Source organism: Xylocopa sonorina, chromosome 1, assembly GCF_050948175.1.
Source record: "Xylocopa sonorina isolate GNS202 chromosome 1, iyXylSono1_principal, whole genome shotgun sequence".
NCBI lineage: Eukaryota > Metazoa > Arthropoda > Insecta > Hymenoptera > Apidae > Xylocopa > Xylocopa sonorina.
This window is the reverse complement of record NC_135193.1, coordinates 10,612,497-10,625,136: the sequence shown is the minus strand read 5'-3', so window position 1 is coordinate 10,625,136 and position 12,640 is coordinate 10,612,497. Positions and strand designations below refer to the sequence as shown.

General features: G+C 50.3%; 1 protein-coding gene across 1 annotated transcript; it reads right to left on the bottom strand.

Moving 5' to 3' along the window:
- Nucleotides 1-45: 45 nt before the first annotated feature.
- On the bottom strand, nt 46-5,821 carry LOC143427714 (uncharacterized). Its single transcript, XM_076902092.1, has 9 exons — nt 2,466-5,821; nt 2,086-2,327; nt 1,814-1,991; nt 1,594-1,736; nt 1,347-1,525; nt 1,170-1,281; nt 923-1,105; nt 576-818; nt 46-463 (listed from the first exon to the last, which is right to left on the bottom strand). Exons 1-9 carry the CDS (start codon nt 5,596-5,598, stop codon nt 383-385), a joined length of 4,494 nt encoding a protein of 1,497 aa, XP_076758207.1. The 5' UTR covers nt 5,599-5,821; the 3' UTR covers nt 46-382.
- Between the last annotated feature and the right edge of the window lie 6,819 nt (nt 5,822-12,640).

Sequence of the window (12,640 nt, the reverse complement as noted above, 5' to 3'; positions counted from 1 at the left end):
CACCCGTGCCTTTTGTCTTTAAAAAATAAGAACGATCGTTCGAAATTGAGGTTTCCGCCTCTTTATTTTTTTCTCTCTCTCTCTCTTTTGTTCTATTACTTCCAGTTCCATGGAGGACGGTTCCGCGATAAGGTTAATCGTTGAGCAAGCAGCATGTGTAACGTATACGTGTGTGTAACTTATCAGTATCGGCTTTGTCATTTATCAAACTCGTTATTAAATACATCGAGCTGTTCGATGTTTCTGACTAGCGGTTCATCCCATCGCGCGGGATCGTTGGTAACGGTACAAAAATACTTTGGCTCGAGATGCACCGCATTCTCTTTTCTGTGCATTGTCGGTAGTAGTACGTCGCTGCAGTAATTGTATCTTCTAATGGTTCTCAGTGGCAGTAATTGCACCGAGGATGACACTTGACTCCATTTTCTCCGCATCTACAGCCTCCGGACGTGTCCCCTTTTCCCTGCGTGTCACAGAAATACGAGGTAAATAAAGAAACAAAAACCGAGTCAAAAACTGCACTCATTAATATTTCAATCGGACCACGACACTGTTACGTATCATCGATTACTCACTCCTGGACCCCAACGCGGGCCTCTAGTTACCCAACATATTTCCGTTTTGCACATTGAACAACGTAACCAATCGCAGCCCCATTTCTTCATTAAAACAACTGCGCACGTGGGACACGCGAGTGCTTCACCTCTGTCCACCATCTCTTCGAGCATCTCCGCCGTCCTACGCGATTCCTGATCCGTCTCCTTCGATAATCGCAGCTCTTGCTGATACTGCTTGCAATTTTTGCCAGCATGTATGACCTGCAGCGTGAACGATATTTGAGAATTTCTATCGACGCAAAGTAGGACCTCGCTTTCAGTTTCTTTCGTGATTAAGGTTTCATTATTAAGTATCGTTTTCTCACCTGACAGGTAAGGCAATTGTTTGCACCGCACACAGGGCAAAGGAAATTGTTCACGTCATCGTCGTAGATGCACCAACCGGGACAGTCCGGAGTTTTGCAGTGGAACGCATTGTTTCCGGCGTTATTTTCCGCTTGAGCGATTGATTTGGCTAGGTGTTGCTGGTAAAGCTCCGGCTCGACGAGCTAAACAGGGCGTATCGTGTATATCATGGATGTTTCCTTTAATAAATTCTCATAGTTAACTTACTGCTTTAATTTCACGTTCTTGAAGCGTCGACTCACAGGTATAATCGGAATCTCTGTAAGGACATTTCACTTCGGCTTCTTCGCAGTATCGAATCGTATTAGCAATACATGATCTAGTAGGAAACACAATTCGTAACTTCGTACAATATTTGAATGAGAATAATAAAGGTGCGCGTACCTGCAGAACATATGCAAGCAATCTCTTAAAATCACTCCTTCGCGAGGACCGTATGTAACGAAGCATACGGGACATTCGATCGGTTCGGAGTTTGGTATCACGTCGCAGTTCTCCAATGAGATTAATTCCTCGTACCTATCCATCTTCGCTTCCTCCGGCGTGCTCCTCTCCTCTGTCTCCTGTTTGCAATTTTTTATTATTCGCAAACAGCATTCGAACTTCTCTTCTTATGAAAACGATTCGTTACCCGAGGTTCCTCGGTTTCTTCGTGCTCTTCTTCGACGATCCGCAATACCTCCGAGGATGTACTTGCATCGTCGTTTGTCGCATTCGGTACTTCCTCCGCGCTGCTAGTCTTCTCTGCTCGCATCACATTCTCGGACCTTAATTCTGGAATAAAACGAGCGCGTCAAACATGTTACAGGTCGCGACACGATAAATTCGATACGATTCTTCTCTTTACTTACCTGGCGCCACGAGGTATAAAAACACCGGGGACCCGTTTGCGGCCTGTAATTCGTTTAGAGTCGCTTCGTCGCGGTCCGCCAAATTTTTCCCAATAATCCATCGTTGCACGTTCACCGGTATCTCGAATTCCGTGTGTATCTTCGCTTTCAACTCGGCCACCGTCATCTTGCTCGGTAGCTGTTATGATATTCTGGCTTAGTATGGCGTCTAATATTGTCGTATGGACTGACAAACCTCGGATACCCCGATTCGGGTAGCTAGCGTTATTTACCTGAAGTGGTATCGGTCCCTGGTGAGCAAGCTTGTCCTCAATGTACATATTGACTTTAATCAACTGATCTTTGAGACGGGCTGATCGTTGTCGAATCACGGAACAATGGATCTTAAGACGGGCCAGCTCCTTCGCCAAGCCAGCCGCTTGTTGATGGTGACCAGATGCGATTGCCGCTTCTAACTTTCTGAGTAATCGGTTTATGGCGAGGGTGTTCATGTTCCTCTCCGTTGAATTGTCATCTGTATCAAACAGAGAGCACGAATAAGCGTTAGCAAGAGGGAAAAACCCGCGACATTAGACAATAAATTTAGACTAGTGAGTCACTCAGAGAATCCCCCCACGACCGTCTCCAACGCAATTACCTTGATTAAAGTTACCTTCTTCGCTACCCTCGTACGTATCCTCGTTGGTATTCAGTTTCTGTTCAATTACCGGGGATGTTTTCGGCACCTCGTTGGTATTATCAATTTTTGTCACGTCGCCTCTCGCGGAACCGGCGCGTTGTTTCGGCGAGGGTGGCGGGACATGTGTATTCGCGTAGATCGATTGATCGATTACGTTGGCGTAAGTGTTTTCGTTCGACGCGGTCCTGGTCGTTTTTGTTGCCTCGATTTCCGCGAAATCCCTCGGGCGTATCAGCTGAAACGTATTCTTTACCAGGCCGGAATTGCCCAAGTTTTTCCCAGACGTTTTATAGAGAACGTTCTCCTGCCTCCATCCGGAGGTAGAGGGTTGCTGCATGGACGCGGTGGGCTGATTCAATCTTCGTATATTTCCACTGGTTTGCACCGAACACGACACTTTCTGTTTATCCAGCTCGTAATCATTCTGCAACGCGATGTTCTCGACTTTCGTTACCGCGGAAACGAAATACGTAGTCTTGTCAGGGCCAGCCTCTGTTTCCTTCCCCGTTGCCGGTCTCTCCGTCACGTCGGTGTTACGTGTCACTATTTTCCCGGGCTTCGGACGCTTTGGTAACGAGTGTTTCATTTCTTTCAACATCTCCTTTAAATCCGTTGTAATTGGATCCTCGACGGTGTTCAATAACGGCGACCTGGTCTTGCTCGATTTCGTTTTCACGTTCTGATCGCCCGAACGAGAGGAATCCTCGACGGGTATCGATTTTCCCGGCTGCACGGCACTCTTTGTCTTAGCGTCTTTCTCTGCCTCCACCAGGATATCGAGCACTTTAGTTACCTTACTTGATATTCCAGCTTCCTCCTCGTGAACTTTACTTCTCTGATTAGTAGCTGTCGGGTTCGCGCGACCCGCTCTGCGATCGATAAATTTCAGCTCCTTTATACGTAACTGCTTGTCGATCTCCTCGAATATATCCGAGAATTCTTTCTGTACACCTTCGAAACGTTGCTTATCCAGTTTCCTCGGTTCCTCGAAGATACTCGACGTTGCGCGTTCCTTTTCGTCCGCAGCACCGCGGGGGAACAAGTACCCTCGTGGATCATCGTTGCTCGCTCTTGTCTGCTCTCTTCCCTTTCGTTCGCCGAACGCTTCCTGTTTCGCTCGAATTTTTTCCTCCGTCAAACCGATAGCGACATCCTTCTGCCCGATGATCTGATCGTTCATTCGATTCGCAGCCAGCTGGCTCTGCAGGAACGATATCCTGTTCGAGGTCTCGTTGACCAGTTGATCCTTGATTTGTTCCTTGGCCGAGCCGAGTTTCGTCCCCGAAATTTTACCAACCACTTCCGCGCCGTCCGATATGGTTTTAGGCGCCTTCTGCTGCGGTGGAAAGTACCTGGATATGTCTTTCTCGATACGACTGGCTTGTCCGCTGGTCGGTCGAACGGAAAATCGCGGACGATCTTTCCAATCGCTGGCATGCTCGAAAGCTCTCGCGTTCCTCACCACGTCCCGCTCGAATTTCGACGGCTGCTGGTCCCTGGCGTTCTTCGCGAAGAAATTGGCGTTCACCGTGACCTTGGTGATGTTGCTGATGGCGTTGAACTTGGAGATGAGCGCTCGCGTGCCGCGTCTGGGCGACGAACTTTCCATAGCGGACGTGACGATGTCCTGGACGAGTTCCTCGTTCATCTCGTTCCTTTTCTCGAACGCGTCCATAAATCTGGAGGACTTGGAGAGCATCGAGGCCCTAGCGCGCGCCTGTTCCTCCTGAACGATCGCCGCCGCCTCTTTGTCGAGCTCGCTGATGTTCGTTAGAATCGACAGGCCGGATTTCCGTTTCGCATCCCTCTTCCTGTCCTCGACTTGTCCGCCGCGATGGAAGAAGCTCAGCCTTGACAAAGACGCGTCCATGGAGTAGCTCGCGGCGGAAGAGGAGCCGGTGTTCGTTGCGGCGCATTCTTCTTTTATTTCGATCGCCGAGCTTGTTGGCCCGCGGAGGACATCGCCTCTTCTCGACGCTCCGGAATCCCGGGAATGCTCGAAGACGCTCCGTTTGTACCAAGGTCGTGGCATGGCTGCGCTCAAAGTTCCAACGTTCGGGGCCACGGTCTGGTTCTCGTGAAGAATGGCAGCGTCCGTGGATCCGACGCTCGCCTCCCTCGTCGCGTTCCTCTCCTTCGTCTCCTGTTTAATCTCCCGTTTCGAGAGTAGAACACCGCCCTGAAGCATCAGCGTGTCGTTGCTGAGAGTTTGCACGTCCTCCGCGGTGTCTGTCCGCGCGTCTACGTCCATCCCGCCATCGGTAACCCGAGCCTCGCACTTTCTCGCCGACGAGTCGTCACCCTCTGCGACGAGCTTCTCCGGCGGTTTAGGCGCGCGTCGCTTTCGCCTGTTGCTGTGCCTCGGCGTCTCGCGTGCATCCACCGCCTCCGTTGCCTTGATCGAAGTCACGGGAGGATTTGGCGCACGTCGTTTACCCTTCACGTGCACCCTTCTGCGGGTCGAGTTCACGTTGTAATGAGCTTTCCGATCGTCTAACCTCCTCAACGATTCTAACAGTCTTCTATCGGGTAGTGGTAGATTGCTACACGAATTGAAGGTGGCAGACGGTTGCAGGGAGTATCTAGCGGTTATATCTCTTCTGTGGGAGTGAACGCTCGCGGGCAACGTGCTCGCTACGTTCGCTGGCTCGTTCTCTTTGTTGCCAACTGCAACCTTCGTCGCTCCGGCCGCGAAAGGGCCAACTTCTGCCGCTTGCTCGAGTATATCTAACGATAATCCATTGCATCTGCCCAGCGTGCCGGTGTGAAAGGCGAAACTGCGAACGGTGGTGGTGCTGTAAAACGTGTCTACGCTCTCGACGCTCGACGAGACGCTCGGCTGTCGTCCATTGTCACCGTCCCCGTGCTTGTCGGTGGTTTTTCGTCGTTTGTCCACCGTCGTCGACTCGCGATTTCCGGACCGTTTGAACCACTTGAACAGGGAGAACCGCGCGGTGCTGCCGCGTCCCTCGTGAACGTTCCGCTGTGCCTGTTCTACGGACGCTTCCGTCGCGGCGACCTCCGGCGTTCTTCCTTCCCGGTCGCTGATCCGTACGCCATTGGGGAATGTGTTTGCCTCGATGCTGCATGCGGCCCGCTGTACCATTCTTACTCACCGCATATTCCCTCTCGCAGCCAGCTCCGCCCCTCTGCTCATCCGCTGCTCTACATAGTTCTTTATTTAGATTCACTCGAACGTGGTTTTAACTTCCTTCCAGTTCGACTCCTACTGGTAAAGCCAAACTCCGTCGAACCCACCGAACAATCTTACGGATATTCCACACGCATCTCTTCGTGTCGCGCACTCGCACCAAACCCGCACGGATCCTCCGTGCGCCTCCTCCTCCTCCTCCGCCGCCGCCGCCGCGACGCCTCCTTTTCTTTGCCTCTTAATCCGATCTCTGTTCGCGTTGGCTTTCTTCATCCATCCGATGTCCCTGGTTTCGACGATATTCTAGGCGCATGCATCAGCGCCGGTAACACCAGAAATTGAACAGACAACGAGGATCGGGCCGGGTACGGGCGCAAACTTGCGCGGAACACAGACGGTTCCGATCGAGTTACGCGTTTCCCCGGTCTGTACGTGCGAAGAATGTATCGCGGAACGGTAAATCGACTGACGAATTTCACTGCGAAACCGTCGGGGACGCTGCCGAACGAACCACGACAAAGATACTCTCCGGTTCACTATTAATAGACAGGCCTTCTCCTGCCGTGGGTTATTTTCAAGTCCACTCTTGCTGCTGTCTGCGCGCTCGCTGTCCGAAATCAAAACAGAGAAATACGGGAACGCGTACGCGCGCGCCTTTCAACTGCCGCCATCCGTAACTCGTTTCACCGATATTAATATAATCGTTCGTTATCCACTCGTTAATCCACAATCAATTCGACCGAGAATAGAACGCGTACAGGATACGCGCATGTATCGTTAGAACGTACATCAACGTACACCAAGATCCTATATTTTATTTTTGTTTCGATTTCTTTATCGGTTATCAGTCGCATTAGTCACTTATTCGTTGGTTACACACGAGACTGGTCGGAGGGTTAAAAGTGGAAAAGTGAAAAAGTTACTTAAAATTCGGACGGGTTTTAATAATTTCGGCCCGATTGCGAAACGCGACTGATCCTGAAATATGGCCCCGATATAAATCACGTGTGACGTGAATACTAAATAGATCAAGCGCAGAATTTATACGCAAACAGCTTAAAGCGTCCGATTCGCATAGTCGCCGAGATTTGTACCACGGTATACGCGAGCGTTCGTTCTCGCCCACGGTATTATTTTGGGATTTGACTAATCCCGTGAGAGGGCATGGACCAGTGAGGTGATGACCAGCGTCTCGTTTTTGAGCCGGCTGATACCGGCTCGCGAACGAATAAGAGTCGTTCCCGCCTTTTTGAAAGATGTCCAAAATCACGTACACGACATCCGACACCGAACGCTGTGTGTTTCACGAAACACGTTATCGTATTATATTTAAAGTATCAAAAGTAGGAGAGTTATCAAGTTCCATTCGAATTCGTCAGGCTGCTACTGCTGGCCTTTGTGGTCCAACGGTGGTGGAATAACGCAACATCCGGTTTTTCGCAATATTTTCTATTAGTCCGCGTCAAAAATAAACGACACTTCGAACGCGTTGAACGATACCACTCCAAATAAGCCTCTTGGTCATTGCCACGTTCGAACAATCGAATTTTTGCTGCCAGCGGCTGTCGAGAACACCGCAACGATCTTCCTCTGTTCCAACAATTAATCCTCGGTAGAGGAATTCCTCCGTGAACGGCATCCGTCTCTCGGCTGCTGTGTACCCGCCATTAACGAAATTTTTCGGTGATAACGCGGCTTCCCAGCCACGCCGGGATCCCGTTTGGAAATTAACTAAGCGAGCATTTTTAATTACATTTACCCGCGGGACGAAGAAAGGCATCAACGTGAGCCAACAGCCGTTTAGCCTTTAGCCCCGCGAAACCCACCTCCTAAGTACGTTTGCTCAAGAGTTTCCTGCTCGGCAGGTATCCCGAAAGCCAAAGCGGTTTCCCCGCGAGCACAACACGCGAGCGGCCGTCCCGTGTGTAGACGCACTCGCGTGCATCCGCGCTCGCTCGCTCACAACCCGCCGGCTAAGCACAATGCCTGTGTGTTGAAACCCTGGCTACGCTGAAAAAGATCTATCCGAGAAAAAGATACGCGATCGTGCCGCGCGTGGCATAAACGCCACGTGTTTCCATATGTTGGTTAATTGCTCGACAACATTCAACGTCATTCTCCCAGCTGACCCGTTAAGAGGTTCCATTTAAACAAACCACGGGACGCATCGTTTTCATTTTTTCCTTTTTTTTTTTTATTCCACCGCGCGGTTGAAAGAGAGCCACCGTCAAATGATCTCGCGTATACGTATACACGAGAGTCGGTATTACATGTATTTTAGCAGGGTCGCGCTCGAATCTCCACGGCGCGTTTAAATTGATCCACAGACGCTTTTCACTTATCCTCCATTCTGGTGTTCTCGCTCCCCCCCCCCCCCCCCCCCTCCCCTTTTCCTCTCAATCGTTATATCGTCGTTCATCGTAATCGAGAACGATAACGCGTTCGTTCGAACGTCGAGCGGTACAGTTACGCGTTTCCGATACTGCGCCGCTACTACTCTCAGCCACCCCTAAACCGTGACATCCTCCAGTGGAAATTATCATTCCTCCTCGATTCCGTTCGATTATTGCAATGAGACGGCGAAGAGCGAACGACGTCGCCGAATAAAGTCTCCTCGGAAGGCATCCTCGAGTGCCCCGCGCGGTCGAACTTAGACAGATCTACAAGCAATTCCGCGTGTACGTTCACGAACGAACGACGCCGCGACGCTCGCGTGTGCGTAGGTCTTAGCTCACTTTTATTGTCGGAAGCCGAACTGGAGCGCAAGAGTCTACTACTCCGCCACCCTCCTCAACGTCCCCCTTTCCTCTATCTCTTTCTCCGTCTTGTTCAGGAGTTTATTTCGCGAATCCACCCAACGCCGCCCCGGCTTGACTCGAACCCTGGCACCGCGCTACGTAGCAACGCCATATCGCGTCCTGAATACAAATCGCGATGTTTCCTTTCGCGAGTTTCCCGAAGACTTCCAGGACGCGATCATTACCATTAATGAAGAAGTCAACGGTGCATCGGCACGGCCCCCTCGCTTGACCCCCTTACCGCATCACGCTTAAAGCGTCTCGTCCTTAGAGAAGACACTCGAGGGTTTTACCTTTGTTTCTCTACCCTCTCCTCCGTCTCGTTCCACCGCGAGGATCGTTCCCTGTACAAGCTGGAGCTCTCTCATCTCGTCTCGTATAAATTCACCGTTGTAATTCACCCCCGAACCCCGAAAGCGGACGGGGAAAGAAGTTTTCGAAGCCGATCGTAATCCACGATTATTCCCTCCGGCATCGAGGCAACGGCTGTATCTACGATTTACAATTTTTATGCCAGATTCCCAGCAGAGCGCTACAAGTCGCGCACGCGGCCAGCCAGGCGTGTCGTTGAACTTTCGAAAGGTCGCTACTGCGGCGCCGTGCCATTGCTTAAAATTTAGTTACCCGCCCGGATCCGGCCGATGTTTTATTCAGCTACGTGCGCGGGGGCCGACCTCGTGCTTTCCCCGGGAACAGGGATACAAATTAATCGGGATCCGGGACAATTTTTGCTCGTCCTCGTCCATCCCGCCCCACCCCTTTTCTACCGCCCGTTACTCCTTTGCCGGACGCGGCTGTGACAAAAAGTTTGCCGGCATGTAAAAGGGGATGTCGATCGCGACGGCGGCGACGACGACGACGACGACAACGACGACGACGACGACGACGACGACGCTTCATTTAGGCGACACTCCTTCTTTTGAGTCTTAAATTAAAATTGAAGCGGATGTGCTCGACGACTCGCGGGTCAACGGTGCGCGACGAACGCGTGCGGAGGATATTAACTTCTGCGCGCGTCTGTTATCTCGAACAATTTTGTAACGTTTCGAGTGAATCGATCTTTTTTTTTGCGCGCGCGTTTCTATCTCCTTTGCGAAATTTTATTTTCAACCGCCACTTTGGAATGTGCAGCATTAGTTTAACGGGAAGCTCTTCCTTCGAGAGATATGCAAACGAACGCGGCCATCGATGATTCTGAATTCTGGAACTGTTTGATAAGAGATCGCGAGGTGTTCGATATGGAAATTTTATTACATCGCCGCCGAAGGCGCCTGTTCTTGAACATATTGCGCGAGAAATATACGTCCGAATCATTCGATCTTTTTCTATTCGCTCTTCAACGCGTGCTCTCGATTAGGTCAGCTCCGAGTTCTAAACGACTGATAATTGTCCTTTTTCTCAAACATCGATTCTCACGTCTGTTATCCGCGTCTGTCCACGGGCGTAACGTTTACGATCGATGTTTACGATTGGATTCACACTTTGCAACAAATGATTAGGTTTCCAAAATACACAGAAGGGCCCTTTAAGTTTCAATGGATCTTCCGTAACAGAGTTATTGCTGTGTTCTAACGATATTTCCCAAAGTACGTAGACGGACAGGAAGGGCGAAGGGGGATTGGCGGGCTTGTACTCCGCGCGATCTGTTCGTCTTAGCCCGGGAAACAGACGGACCCACGATACGTGAGGGAAAGTAGTTCTCTTGGACGGACTACGACTTGTGTGTCGGCCCTCGAACCCTTTGGCTATCCCCTTAGTTACGCCGTTGTTCCGTACGTGAGCAAGATAGTTAGATTGTCTTCCCCAAGTTATCCGCCGCGCGCGAGATTAGACCCTCGACGTCTCTCTCTCCTCTTCGTGTCCATACGGTACCGCAAGACTGCGAGGGTGCTCCTGCAATATCCGCAGTTGCACACCCCCGACGGACACGCAACGGCCCCGTTCCCGCGTTAAGTTTCGGCTAACTCGCCGCGGACCCGCCGAAATGATCGTTGACACGGGCCTGCCGAATTACATTACCCGCGCAAATTTGTTTCGCCAGGCGACGGAATGAATTATGAAACGGCCAACAGGGCCGGGGCCTCTTTTGTCCCGGCGCGAAATTCGATTTCTCCGCCGTTTTAACGCTGTCACATTCGACCGGCGGCCAATTACCGTTTCGATAATCATAAAATTAAAAGCGGACTTAATTAATTCTCGTCGGAGGACAGATTAATTTTCATCCAAGTGACCTTCGCCGGGCAAAGTGCGAATCGTTATTGCTGATTTGTCACCGCGATAGGGGATGTTAATTTACCGGGTATTAATATTTACGCGTCACCACCAGGGACGGTGAAAAAAGTCTTTCGATTATTTTCGCCTGCGAAACCAAATATTGCTCGCCGGACGCGATAAATCGTATTACCGGATCCGGTAATTTCCATGAAAATAGCATTGATTCCTTTTTCGGGATCTCTATGTATTTTTTAAACGATTTACGTACGCGTAACAACGCTGCTGTTGGAAACTACTATAAATCCTGCACGATTGCTCGTTTCGAGATACTCAATGGATATAATAAAAAATATTTGTGCTTTGTTTGAATTAAAAAATTACCGTGTACTACTACATCCTTGTTGTACTGTACCACCTCCTTGAACCGCAGCACGCGGCATAAAAACCAATTTCGTTCAGTTCACCACCGACAGAATATTTCCGGATGATTACGACAAGCGAATTACACTCTGGTTACACATGTGTCCATCTATATTCGCGGCTCCCTCTCATGCCCGTTGAATATCGATTATTATTAATTATCGGACGTAACTAAATAAATTAAATCTCGTCAATTAGCCCAATTTACGTGAATTGGAAGACCGCTGGAAATTCCTCGAAAATTCCCCGGCAGTAGTTCCGGTTCGTTTCGTAAAGTGTCTACCATCACAGATAACGCGTCGCTTTCCAATCAATCCTCGCGCGGTATTCCCGATACTTTCCCCGTCGCTGTACCGATAGCTTCGATCGGGAACGGAATTGATTCGCAGGAAAACCTGCGGCCCGATCGCCAGCGTGCGCTTTAATGCGCTTCGCGTAACGCGCGCGGTCGCTCGCAGATCGTTGCTGGTCCTTCGTACGTATTAACTGGAACGCGTGCGATCAGCAGAAGGCCGGATGGTCATTTATCAGAAACAGTAGTAGATAGATCCTGATAATCGGCGCGAGGGGGCACGCCGGTTTAGGGGGTTGAACAACGCGCGTCCCTCGCACGAGGCGGAGAACGTAATCGCGCTTATCGGCGTTGTTTGTTCTATTTACCGATGGAAACAGGTCGGCTCGCCTATTATTCCGGCGTTTATTACCAGGAACAACGATACTCGACACATCGTGGATAATAATCAGAGCGAAAAGCACGGGTTACGCCCCTGTTCCGTCGCTCGCGCGGGCTTTCCGATTCGTCGGCATTCGTCTGCCATCAAATTAATTGTAATCCGGTGTTGTATTTGTTGAAATGCGGTCCCTTGTGAATCGCGTACGGGGCGGGGATTTCTCGTTAAACGCGTTCGCTCCGACGAAACAATCATCGCGGAAGGTGAACGTTTATTAATGACACACGATTGTATTTATTATACATTAATTAGCGTGACGAGTAAGCGTCATATTAAACGAATTCGAGCGCGCTATTTCGTTGGAATAAAGCAGCTTCATGAACGCGAATATGTAATTGCAATAATTCTCGCGCATTTTATCGTGTGCAACGAAAGGGAAACGTTCTGAAATGTAATTACCGGGATGATTTTTAGATATCGCGGATATCGCATCCCCTGCGCGCGTACAGGGGTGCGCTCGTACGTGGCGCGAGCTGATTCGCGGGCATCTGCAATCGAAACCAATCGGCTCCGCATGTGAAATGCCGTAGCTGTTCGCGAATGATTATTAGAAACGGGTGGAGAACAGCCGTTCCGTGGCAGCGACCCTTCCAGCACTTCAGCATGAAATAATTGTATCCCGTTGCGGTGATCGAACTGAATTAATCAACGTGAATGGACGTGGTGGATTCAATTAAGCTTCTCCGTTTGTCCTTTCCCCGAGATCCGATCGAGGCTCTTTTTACCACGCGGATACAATCGTCCGCGTCCTCCCCGGCGCACTGTCAATCGTCCTATATTTATCTTTTTATCGGCCTTCCAGCCAGTAATTGCAACTTGTCCGATTATACAGTG